Raw genomic sequence first — 13,763 nt, forward strand, 5'->3', positions numbered from 1 at the left:
CCGTGGCCACCAGGTGATGGATGGGGACACCTTCACTGTGAACTCAAGCATTCGGCTGCTCCATTGCAAAGCAATTAGACCGTCACAATAGAGTCACTTTGGCTGCAGATCTGTCCAAGGGACCCCAGGTGGGCAACACGGAGGGAATTAAAAGACTAGTTAAGATGTGGACATTGTGTTGTCTTTGGCGGGAAAAGTTCTCAGGGTGAACGGATATATAGTAAGAGACTCAAATCCAAAAGAAAGAAAGGGAAAGCGCAACAATTGTTTTTTTATAAGTGTCAACATAAAAAAAAGAAAAGGAAGCAGACAGAGAACAGGAGGATAACATCAAGAAGGGTCAAATGTTAAAAAGGCACATAGCAGTGCAAAGGTATACGATTGATGCAAATGTATATATTTTCAAGACAAATAGTAACACACCACCCCACCCTGTAAAACCCCTTTAAGAACACAACACACTGAGGCTCGTCATTGAAAGCTGCACCAATGCCTGTACTCACAGCCAGGGGATAACAAATGTTCTTCTTAAATTATTCAAACATCAGAAACCTCCCCAGGCTCTGCTGCCGATCAATATTTTACTTTTTATCCACTATATTTATTATCACATTTCAATTATTTTCCTCACTAGTTACTAAGATTCTGTCAAAACTAAAATGTACAACTACAGCTAAAACTGTTAGTCAACTGTATCAAACATCTTAAATTTTTCTTAACAGTACACAAAGTTATACAACTGATATAATAAGTAATAGTTTAACAATGTCAGGGGGTATTTTATTACTTTTAGTACTATAAGTTAATCCCTCTGATTATGTCAACATGTTTTGAATAAAGCAGGACTTTAACTTTTGAATAGACTAGTGTCATATTAGTACTGTTATATAAGTAAAGCATCTGAAGACTTCCTCCACCCATGGTCTAACTGACTACATATGAATACAAAGTGTGTGTGTGTGTGTGTGTGTGTGTGTGTGTGTGTGTGTGTGTGTGTGTCAATTATCTCCCACTCAGCCTTTCCAACAACTGTAAACATTTCAATGATTATCAGAACAGCATGCCACAACACAAAGCTAATCAGAATCAGCCCCGCCCACTTAATTAAAACAATTACTATATTTCCCATGATGAATACAGAGAGGTTGCCAATATGTTTGAAGCCATTATGCTATGTCTTTTATAATATGGACGCCATGGCAAGCGATAATCAAGGGTAAAATGATCATGATGTTCCTTGCAGAATAAACGTTATAACAGTTTGAAGCAACCATTGTGTGTTTGCCTCCTTTCCCTCCATTTTCTTTCCCCTCTGTTAGCTCCAATGCTGCATAACAAAGCATCTCAGCAGCACTCAATCCTGATTAAAAGCTTGAGTGACTTTCACTCCCCCACTTAGTTGCTACCTGAACTGCACAAAACAATTTTCTATTAATTTCTGTGAGAATGAGGTCTCAAACGTAAAGGTGCTGATATGGGGGGGGGGGGGGGGGGGGGGGGGGGGGAGTGGAATACATGCTTTCAGTTTGGTTGATTCTGTGTGTCATGGAGGATTAACACTTTGCACATATGTATTCGCTGTGGGTGAAACATGTTTACATAACCTCCAGCTGTGAATGTGGTCGGTCTGAGAGGAAAGGGAGGCATTGTTTAAGGCAAAGTCAAACTTGTGGATGTTTGTCTTTCCAAACTTTTGGGAGAACAGATAGGGATGATAGGGAAACGTCTCATTCTGCTGCCCTTGCTTCGCACTGTTGAGACACTTTGTTGTCCTTGAGGCAGAGAGTTGGAGCTGCCAGAAGTTTAAGAAGAATAAGCACTGACCCTCCAAACTTCAGCCATGACTTGCTTCACACTCTACAGCCACTCAATCATAACTGGAAGCCGTCCAGTAGAAGCCCGTAGCCAGATAGCTGTTGGCCAGCAGAGCAAAGAGGTGCTGGCTCAAGGGACCCACAAGGGCAGTGAGTAAAGAACAGTGGCAGCCTTTTACTTTGTCTTATCAGAATATCCCAGCTGGTCCAATCCTTCAATCTGCTCTCCTCATAGAGGCACAATCAGACATGTTGCAGTCCAATTGTTACAGCTGGTTTAAGTTCTAGTTAACTGTTCCCACACACAAATGTTAGGATTTGAAAAGAAATCGTCACAAAATGGCACAAACATACAGATACAAATGATACAAATGTAAATGCAGAACAATAAATAAGAGCAAGGAGCCCCCTGCCTGCTCCCAGTAAACCAAACCAGAGCATCAGCTGGAGAGCACTGACACACTGACTAAAAGGCAGAACATTTCATTTATCACATGGTCCTCGTCCATGGTCATGTGTTGACTGTCAATCAAAACACAAACAGGAAAAACAGGCATGTGTTCAATCACTGGGAAAACTATAGTCATTGTAAAGCTTTTATGATAGTTTAGGAAGAACATTTACATTCTGAGAAATGAAAACATTAGGAAGGATTTCATGAAAAATGAATTACATTACTTGTTAGACGCTTTTATCCAAACTACTCAATACTGTGGACAATTCTCACAGGAGCAATTTGGGGTGAAGTGTCTCAGGGACACAACGACATGCTGACTGCAGTGGGGTTTGAACCTGTGACCCCCCTGATCCGAACACCAAGGCTCTAGTCCACTGTGCCACACGCCTCCTCAGATCCATAAATAAAATGGGAACTAATGACCAGATTGAACAAATGGAAATTGCTTTCTTGTCATACCACTAAACAAATGAGCTGCGATTGAATTCATTATGAAAGATCAATTCTATTCAAAAAGGTTTGACGTATTCAAAAGACTAAATGAGTACATTGCCTTAGCGTCTCCTTGTGTTAGCTACAGTCCATTTTCTTTTAGGTGTTGTGCATTTTTGTCTTTGACGCACTTAAAATCAATCATTATAAATACTGCCAGTGTAAAGCAAGAGCCACATATAATAAATAAAACCTGTAACTAAATCGACAAGTGATATTACAAAAGGTTACTTGCATCATTGAAATGATCTTTTGTACATGAATGAAAGCCAGCCAAAGGTCTCATCATTATGAACACATTTAGTTTTCCTTTAAAGCAAAGGTTCAATGAAATGTAGTCGCCATGAGAAAGAGGTGACACGTTGTATCAGCCCCTGTGTTCTCCTCCCTATTAGAAGGTGAACCTTTCATACAAACCAGAGCACGGCAAAAGCCCCATGATCTGTAGACACATACATTATTTGCATGAATGCACACATTTACCAATAAAAGAGCTGCCTCTCATAATATAAAATGCCATTTGGCAAATGGAACCATGACAGAAAGAGGCCACAACAAAAAATAAAAGTTAGCAACGTGTTTGTTTAGTAAGAAACGTGAAAGGTTTGTCGTCCTTCATATTTAGTTGCACACAGTACAGCAGAACTCGCCAGACGTCAGAAAATCCTGCAGTCAAGGGCGAAATGTCATGCTCAAGGGCATGGGCTCAAAATGAGGAATCAAATAACTCACTTTTGCTGTGTGTGTACCATCGTTACACATGTGCAATGTTTAACTGTAGAGCCGTCTAACCTCCGGGCAGCCTTAAGGCAACAATCAGCCTCAGCATGTTTACAAGAGACATGCCCTCTGGATTTATTTTGTGTCAACACAGACATACTAACAAGAGTGAAAACGAGCCCAGCGGACAGACCGGAGGGCTCTGAACCTCATTTCTGCTCATGGTCAGAATCAGATAGGCTGCCATGTTCAGTGTGTGTAGTAGGAGCCACACGTAGAGTATTTTATGTGTTTGTTACGGCACACTTTTTGAGTCACTATAGGTGGTGGGCGTGTCTATTGGATTTGTGTGGTGATGTTTGCGGTTATATATCCGGTTCTTTTTACCTGCGCCCTTTGTCATAGATGGAGGGGGAGTGAGCTAGAGAAGGGACATTTTTGTTGACCGAATAAACGCATACGCAATCACATAGTGGATATGGACTAGAAACGATACTGAATGTTTGCTTGTATCGTTTGCAAATAAGACGTCAAACGCATTCCGGTGGAAAGACTGAGTTTTTGCGCGTCATGCAATGTTTTTCTCTTGTTTAGTCCCTGGGCACTTCTATAGGATTACTACAGCCGCAACAGTGTGTCTTAACTAAAATGACACTCGGATGCAGATACACTGGCAATCACATGACACGTGAAATCCTCCTATTTAGGAAAATGTTCCCACCCGACTAAAATCCTCCTCGAGCTGAGTCATGAAACAATTCCATTAAGCCAGAATGTCAATCAGGCATTTGTGTACAGTGTGTGTCAATCACATGCAGCGTTCACACTTCCTCCTGCCAGTCTCTGCAACGATTGTTGCTGAATGTTTGCATGCCTCAGCTTCTCTTCCTCATCATGACATTCTGTTAGGGCACTCATTCCCGGCAGCTTGACAAATGATTCGTTCGGAGATGAAGACATCAGGGTAAACACATTGATTTCACAGACTCGTTTTCACCCATTTGTAATTTATTTCCTCAGTGGGAGCTAGGGTTGCAAAGGGGCGGAACATTTCTGGTAAACATCCGGAAGGTTTTCATGGGAAGTTAAGCTGGGGAATTTTGGAAATATTCGATGCAAAATTAAACAAGACATTTCAACGGATTATAATTTTTTTAAGTAGAACAGAACAAGTTTGAATCATTTTATTGAACAATTATTTGTTTAATTGAAGAACGGAAACAGGAATGTTGAGTTAAATATTACTCATCTGTGCATGTGATGGAGGAATGCACAGTGCCTGTAGGGGTTGTGGTCTCAATAGCCATGCAGCGTGCTATGGCATGGATATTCAAGTGTACTTGAATGGCATCTGTTTGTTTTAGTCAAGATTATGATCAAATATACTTTCCCCAACTATATCTAAGTTCCCTATGAAAAGCCAACCTTCAATTTTGAAAATTCCCAGTTTATTCCCATAAATTCCTGTTAATTCCTGTGGAAAGTTTCCATCTTTGAAAATGTGCAACCCTAGTGGTAGACAAACATCTCACAAGTCGTCGGAAGCTCCAACAGTTTAAACTAGGCAAGAATATGTCAAACATAATTTCAAGAACAAAATATTATCTAGTATTCAGACCATTATGATTACTCACAGACATTAACTCTAAAAGCTATTTCAGCATCAACAGGACCTAACCACTATATAACAACATGCAGGGTTAAAACAATCACAGAACAGTAGGTGGACCAGGCCTAAATATATAACATACATTTGTGATTAATCCCTGACAAAGTTGTCATTGTAAATGACAAAAAAAAGTACACCATCCAGAATCCAGGAGTGTTAAAGTACCCTGTCACACACGCCGACAAAAAAGTTAAGTTAAACCCTGCCTGCCTCCGTCTAATCAGCACAGCGACCATGAGCCGTCTGCAGTTCTGCTCCCAGCCTCTCGCCTCTCATTTCTCTGACTTGTGGCCGAGTCTTGGCATGTCGATGTGCCTGGCAGAGGCCCAGGCAGAGGCCCAGGCAGAGGCCCAGGAGTCTATCCAGTGAATTCAAACCGGCCACAGCTTCATCTTTTTTTATCTCTTCTTTGCCTCAGTCCCTTTTCAGAGCAGTCTTGCCTTCAGATACCCCAAAGACACCAAAATACAGTATTTCTTGGAACAACTGCAGAAAAAAAGAAAATGTGAAAAACAATCTTGATTTGCATCTTTCTTTCTTTCTCTCTCGTGTTTGTGGCTCAACGTCGTAATTTGTTCCTTGTTCCTCCCTCTCACACACTCTCCTCAGACCAATGAGATTAAACAGTCAGTGGGAGAGGCAGTCTGAGGTTGATGGTCCACTCCGAAACAACAGGATTGATGTCCCTCATCCCGCCCTGTCACATCTCCTGACTATCCACCACACCACACACAGGGGAGCTAACCTTGGCAGTGACTCCGGGGACCGGGGCCAAGGCCGCCTCTCAGGATGGTTCAGAGGCAGAAAGTAATACAGCTGTAAGCCCTTGACTCGTTCCCTGGCGCTCACAACAATCTGATGCTTTCAGAGGCCATCCCTGAACTCATCAGGCAACACAGGTTTGCTAAAGTGGAGCGGATTAAGCCTAAGTAGAGTCACAGAGCGGGGAGAAAATACTGCCAATGAGTATTGTGCTGGGAACAAAATCAATTGCAACAACTTATTTACTGCCGGCCATGTTTGTGAGAGATTATGATTTATTATTAATGTGTGTGTGATGGTGGCAAAGCCAAGTGACTTTCATATAGCATTTTACCTAAGCAATAGGGCAACAGAATACAAACTCAATCTATCATTTTTTTAAGAGGAGATTTTCTCATTTTATGTATTTTCTAAAAGCTGCATTAATCCTACACACACACACACACACACGACAACTCACAAACAAAGCTGAAGGACACGCAGCCCTGAACAATCATCACCTCGTGAAGATTTTATAGCTAGCTTGGCTTCAACGTTAGGCATCTCAATTACATTTATCTGATGCTTTTACGCTAAGTGATTTACAATAAGTGCAATAAACTCTGAAGATACAAACTCAGAACAGCAAGAGACCTGCAGGTACAGACGCTTCAAACAAGCCAGCGTCATTTTACATATTCCACTTTCTTGCAAATCTATTAGCTAACTATGTCAGTTGTTTGGTGAACCTTGGGAACCGTGGTTTGCTGTAGAAGCTGCCTGCTGCTGCTGCTCCTGCTGCTGCTTGAAGTGGGATTGATGCGCGCTGTGAGAAGGAACAAGAGTTGGGTCATAACTCTTTTGGGGTTCATCATCACTAAGACAACCTCCACATTACACACGGTCATTGGATGCACACGGCGGTGCACTGGAGCTTCGGAATGGGATAATATGTGGGAGCATAGTTAAGTTTGAGGTGAGGGAAATAGATCGGATGTGATTTCTGTCACACATGCATTCATCAAAAGCTTCCAGACAGCAGCTAACTCAAGGTTGGCATTTCATCTGTCAAATGTGCCAGAAGCCTAAATTCAGTCAGCGGTTTTTTTCAGACTTGGCTGGTATTTTGTGATATGGCATTCAATTCCCACCCCCCAAAAAAGAACGTTCAAGTGCGTGCATGTCGTTTTAGTTAGAAACTATAATGAATGAAAGGTGAAAAAGGGTTGTATAACATGTTAGAAATTAAACCTGTGAGACAGCATCACATATCTTGCTTTTCTAACAAAGAACTCAAGCTTTCACTAAACCTATTGAGAGAAATGTTCAAACCAAATAGGAGCTAAGGTAGAAATGGAATAATCTGGTATCACCACCAAATATAAAACATAATTGTGTAGGTTTGTACAATGTTTTCCTGCGTGGGTAATGAACTCCCTTGTAGGTTTCAGAGGTTTAAATGGGTACAATGATTACAGACCTCAAAGCATGTAATACCATTTAGACGACACCCAGAAAGCATTACAAACTTCAAGCATGTCAAGTCGAGCAGTAATGACCTCCAGGGGGATTTCATCTTGGAGACAGCTTTCTGAGTGCATGTCTAGTCAGACTAATACCAGCAACAACATACTATTAGGGCGGCAGTGGTTCAGTCTGTAGGGGATTGGACTTTGGACCGAAGGGTTGCCGGTTCACGTCCCGATCAGCCCAAAGAATACAGAGTGTGGACTGGTACTGGAGAGGAGACATTTCACCTCCTGGGCCACTGCCGAAGTGCCTTTGAGCAAGGCACCTGACCCCCAAACCTGTACCTGTATAAAAACGTGTGTGTTTGTACGACAGAGTGGAAACTGAATTTTAATAAAAGGTCCATCTTCTTCCTCTATTACAGAGGACATGTGTATACAGTAAGCAGCATATTTGAAAGGACCTTTGTTTTCACTCCTCCTTAGTCTCACAGCCGACCCAAATAGACTAAACCAAAATAATTAATTCCACTCCGAAATAAACCTAGGAAAAAATCAACATGGAATTTTGATAGAATTGATTGAAACATTAGCATTCTATCTGACGCACAGTTTGTGGTTAGTTTCAATATGAGGTGCAGAGATGGTCTGACGCAGCCTTCAGTTTGAAGAGCACATTTAAAGGAACTACAGACACAAAATTAGGCCAATGATCGAATTTATTTTACACACATCATCACGCAAGTAAATAATGATGTATGGGGACATGGGGATTATGCATTTTCCTCAGACACAGTCAACCAGAGTATGTGTGCCATAGGACTGAACCAGTGGTTAAAAGGCTCAAAATACAAAGTAGTACATAAATGCAGTAATGTGGATATACTGAAGGCAAGAGCCTAAATGACTAAAGTCACCACAAGAGTTTTTTCCAGATCAGTGAAGGTTAGCAAGGACTCCATTTGACCTATTGAGAACAGACCTGTGACTTTTCAAACTACACACAATATTAAAAAGCAGCTTATAGAGATTTCAGGGTTTGTACAGGGACTATTGTTGCCGCTCTTATTTATACATTTTGCTGAAATCTTTTTCCTTTTTTAGGAACTACAGGTCAGGGCAATCTGAGTAGCTGGAATAATGGGAAGCAATTATATTTTTATTCTCCTAGGATTACAATTTGTTTTATGAGAGAGGTCGCTGCAGCATGAGAACAATGCTGCAAGAATATATGTATTAGTGTCATTTTCTACGAGTGTGTGAAAAAACTAAAGGGCACCATAATTACACATCATCAGGACGCTAAAGGCTTTTGGGTATGCAATAATATTCTTAAAATTGTGTTATTTTTACATGGTCGCTTTGCATGTCAAAAGTCAATGGAAATTATAAAGAGTGTTTAGATGCAACAAAAACGAGGCATGTACTGGATAACCAAAAGAAAACTGTTGACATGTGTGATGTCCCTGTTGGTTCATCTCGAGAGGGTGTGGCTGTGCTGTGTCGTCCAGCCTTGATTGCAGTAGCTGCAGGGCACCTGGGTCTGGTGCCCTGCAGCTACTTGGAGCCTCTCTGTCTCCTCTCTGCTTTCTCCTACAGCCACCTGGTTCTGTTGAGTATGCTATGAATATCAGTTGCTTTACTTTGTGCATCTCAACACCCTCACACGTCCATGCAACCCCTCACCCTGCATTTACACTACTGATACCACTGACGTCCACACCTCATGCTTTACCTACTTTGCACTTAAATTAATTTGGTTACATTTGAATTGTTTGCTTAAATAAAAATATTTTGTTAACCTTTGAAATGGTGTGTCTCCTCTTTGTTGTGGCCTTTTGAGCCGGGTCACAACAACATACAAGTGCAACCTCCCACCCATTGCATCTGAACGCAGGTTACTCCCTTCAGTGAGCCTGCACGAGCCACTAAAGTGTCAAAGCTCAGTTCAAATATTGAATTCAAACACAACCAACCCCACCCTCCCATCATACCACCCCTTGCTGAGTTTGCACATTTGCCCTATCTTTGCAGAATTTGCACACTGTACTTTACAGCCTACTGAACTGTATTTGACAGCATATCCCTTTCTTCACGTCTTCTTATTGTAATGGATGTTTATTATGGTCAATCCAAAGATTTTTTCCACAATGAAGACCATAAAAATAGTTTTTTTGAAGTTAAATCAAACAATGTCGAAAACAACTGACAATGAGTGGAATTTGCCAAAGATGAATTGTGAAATAACAAACATCCCTGTGATGTGGATAGAGCATAGGTGAGAAGGAGATGAATCACACAATCGACACAAGCATGCTAGAGAGAATAAAAGAGTAAAACACTGTCAGGAGAGAGAATAAAACGCTCAGATTAATTTCCAGCACCATGGACAGCTCATAGGAATCATAAAACCAAGGAACCTCACAAGGTCTCCTCCTAAATCAATCTTCACAAATCAGACATTGCACTTGTATCATCTAATTTACTAATAGATGTTATTTACATTCAGTGGCATGAACCACAGTGCACAGACTATAACAGTATACTGTATTTATTCTCAGTGTATAGCTTTAGAGGAGGACACACACACACACACACACACACACACACACACACACACACACACACACACACACACACACACACACACACACACACACACACACACACACACACACACACACACACACACACACACACACACACACACACACACACACACACACACACACACACACACACACACACACACACACACACACACACACACACCTTTAAAAGGAGTCTGGTTTCATGCTGCGTAAAGGTAGTCACTACACTACGGTTGCAGTTCACTACATTGCCTGCTGATACAACAAATAGACCAGCTGCTTCCTGACAACAAAATCCATTTCCCTTAACAAATCGTGGCTTATTGGCTCCAAGAGGTCAATGTGAGACTCTTAGGCCAAACACATCATTAACATAAGATGCATGAGCTTATTATACACAGGACATGTGGGTCCAAAGGACAAGGCCAGTACAAAAAAAAGTTCCCATGACGTTGACATTTAGTAACCAACTTTCTGCAGGACACTAATTTGCAGCCCGTATGGAAAGGATTACATGTGTAACAGCTCCAATTGTGCATGTGTGGTGACATCAATAACTTACCTTCACAGCATCAGCATGGGTGACTTTGTCGAAGACTTTGTCGTTGACTTTCATGATCTGGTCGCCGATTCGAAGACCCTCTTTCTCCGCCAGGCTTCCCGGCTCCACCAGGGACACGTAGATCCCGACCCCATGCTCGGACCCTCCGCGGATGCTGAAGCCCAGGCCCTCGTTGCTCTTGTGTCTCTTCATGGTGACCTGCCGGATCTCGCCCGGCGGCTCGTGGACAAAGTTCCTCCCGAGCAGAGGCACCAGGGGAGCTGTCCCTTCGCTGCTGGTGCTGAAGCTGTCCGGAGAGCCACGCAACGCCACCTGAAACTCAGGCGGGTTGTTTGGTGAGAAATGCCCCGGAGGAGTAGGGCTGGCACTGGGGAAGTCTCCCGGCGGGGGTTCGGCGTTGCCATTGCTTGCAGCTGAATCCGATTTTAAGTAGAGGCCCTCCGAGGTGTACTGCTCGAAGAGGAGCTGGTCGGAGCGGGGGATGACCAACCGAAGCATGGGCAGAAGTTGCCGCTTGCTGGGCGCGTTGAGGATGACGTTGAGGGTCTGGACCAGGTCGTACACGTTGCGTTTGGAGTGGTACACGTTGAGGCAGTGGATGAACTGCTCCCTCTCAAAGTCGTTGAGCAGGAGGTTGAGCGCGTTGTGCAGTTTCCTCACGTTGGCCGACAGCGTCCGGGCACTGGAAGCCACTGAGTTGGCCGAGGAGCTGAGCGACATGCGCTCCAAGTCGGTGCTGCTCATCGTGGCGGGTTGACCGGGACACGGCGCCACACTGGTTAGAGAGCAGGCATTACGGGCTCGCAGCCCGGGGTTACACCGGCGCTTGGCATCACGACCGCTGGAGGACGGGCACCCCGGTTATATCCATGTTGCCCGCCTCTGACAGATGATCCGCCGATTAGTAGCAATTGGCTAAGTGAGGCAATGCAAAGGGGCAACTTCTACGGGCAGTTTAGTCCAGCTAATTCAATTTCACAGCTGAAACAAATTAATTGGCACTTACCATAATTTAGAAATCATTAATTGGATTCTGCAAACTTCACCTGCGTCAGGATGGACATGCAACAGCCTCTCGGAAACCCCGTCCCGCTCCTCGCAGAGCTTAGTAATGAGCAGCAGTATGATCCAGCCTGCTGTCATTAGCTACGGTCTAATTTCCCAGCAGGTCAGGTGGCCACAGAGCCGCCGCTTCTCTGGTGTCTCACCGTCAGCAGCAGTTCCACGAGGCGCGGAGGCGGAGTAAAACAATAATACGAGGACTTAAAAGTTGTAGGCGACTTCGTCCTCTGCTTCGTTAGCAACTCGAAAAGAAAAGCTATTCCCTCAACGAAGAAGCAGAAAAAAAGTTGTTTTCGAGCTCGTGCTCAGCGTCCCGAGGAGTCCAAACGTCCCGCTCCGGTCTCGGTTATAGTTCCAAACGAAGTGAAGTTGACATAAATGTCTTTCCAGCAGAGTTACACGGAGCGAAAGACGTGTTTCAGTCGTTTTTGTGTTGGTTTAGTTTTATTTTCCTTACCGCTGCGGTGTTGCGATGACCTGCTACTCGGTGTCTCCGTTACTACAGCGACAGGCTGGCGGCTCGCTCTCCTCTGACAGTCCTCTAACAGGAAGTGACGCAGAGGCCTGGTGCAGCCAATACATAGCTTGTTATTACTTACAGCATGCGCTCGTGCTTATGACAATTGGTTACTAAACAGGACTTTAATTAGACATAAGTGTAGCATGCTTTTGGCTGTTCAGCATGTTAGTTAGTTTTTGTATTTTTCAAATCTAAAAATGGTTCTACTTATAAGCACCCAACGTGACACAGGTGTCACATGACCTTTTAAATGTTCTGGAAAGTTCCTTATAGAGCTTTAGCCTTTATTTTATCTAATGAAGTCCCGAAGTGACACACACTGAACAGTCTGGTGGGTCATGGGCCAGGACATGTGATTTTGTGTTCCCATAACAACATGTTCAAGATGTCCATGTGCCAGACTAACATGTGACAGAACGAGCTACATTTCAAAAGCTTTTTTGTTTGTTGCTAAAGGTAAAATTCAAGCCATTTAAGAATTAAAGTGCTTACATAACATGTCCTTTATTACATTTAACCTGTTGTGGAAATATTTCTTGATCTAATTGATATGAAACAAATGAGACAAACATTGCTGTGACACTGGTGTCACATCGGGACATGAGCCCTAAACGTTCACAGTAAACCCGGAGTGACATATATGCAGAATTAGAAATATTAATATGATCTGCTCAGTTGATTTAGCTGAATAAATTACATTTAGTTCATATGTTCTCTATTCTTCAATTCAAAGAATGTTCAAACTAATTTAAACCAAAAAATCATCCTCATTAAAGGTGGGGTAGGTAAGTTTGAGAAACCAGCTCGAGATACACTTTTTGTTATATTCCATGGAATTATCTTAACATCCCGATAGCAATGAATATCTGAAGTGCTTTGACAAAAAATCCCCCAAAAAATGTCATCTGTAGTAGTACCGTAGTACTGTAAAAAGCACGACCAATCATTTTACCCGCCTAAAATAACTGGATGGCCTACCTGCTAGTCTTCCATCTGTGCACAAATTTATCTCGTGCCCTCATTGGTCATGTGCGCGTTTGTGTGTGTTGGAGGAGGGGCTATAAATAAGCGTTATTTTACCAATCATTTTAGCCGGCTCGGCCAGTTAAAATAACTGGATGGCCTATCTGCCTGTCAGCCTTCCATCTGTGCACAAACTTATCTCGTGCCCTCATTGGTCATGTGCGCGTTTGTGTGTGTTGGAGGAGGGGCTATAAATAAGAGTTATTTTACCATTAAAGCCCCATTTGACATATATGTCACATTTCAGATATTTGACTCTAGGGGGGAGTTCTTGTCAGAAATGTGTTCTTGGTGTTCTATTTAGTCTAAATTATGTTCCCCTTAATTTCCCCAAAAGTAAAAACGTGTCCGGGTTCTCATGGGTTAAATGTTCTGTGAATATAATAGAATAAAAATATTAACACATACAGTATGTAGAACTATGTTCAGAGCTTGCTTTGTTTATGTGAAGGCTGGTAATTATTTCATAAACAATATACTATGGCCAATATATTTAACAATACATAAAAGCCATGAGAGGCTAACAATAAAAACATGGTTTCCCATCTTTTAAGTTTGATTTCAAAAGTATTTCTCTCCTGTGTTTATGAGCGAGCAGGTCAAAAGGTTCTCAGGAAGCTACTTTTGTCTACTTTTATCTGTG

General features: G+C 42.5%; 1 protein-coding gene across 4 annotated transcripts in view; it reads right to left on the reverse strand.

Annotated features, from left to right (window-relative positions):
* Nucleotides 1–12,136, reverse strand: part of whrna (whirlin a) — a 158,796-nt gene extending 146,660 nt beyond the window's left edge. For 2 of the 4 annotated variants that reach the window (XM_079657503.1, XM_079657502.1), the window contains exon 1: nt 10,516–12,134. In XM_079657503.1, coding sequence (XP_079513629.1) covers nt 10,516–11,259 — 744 coding nt within the window. In that variant the 5' untranslated portion in view covers nt 11,260–12,134. Of the gene's footprint in view, nt 1–10,515 lie in introns of all 4 variants that reach the window. The other 2 variants (XM_079657505.1, XM_079657504.1) reach the window with 2 other exon arrangements.
* Nucleotides 12,137–13,763: the final 1,627 nt, after the last annotated feature.

This window comes from Notothenia rossii (assembly GCF_949606895.1).
Source record: "Notothenia rossii genome assembly, chromosome: 11".
Classification (NCBI taxonomy): domain Eukaryota; kingdom Metazoa; phylum Chordata; class Actinopteri; order Perciformes; family Nototheniidae; genus Notothenia; species Notothenia rossii.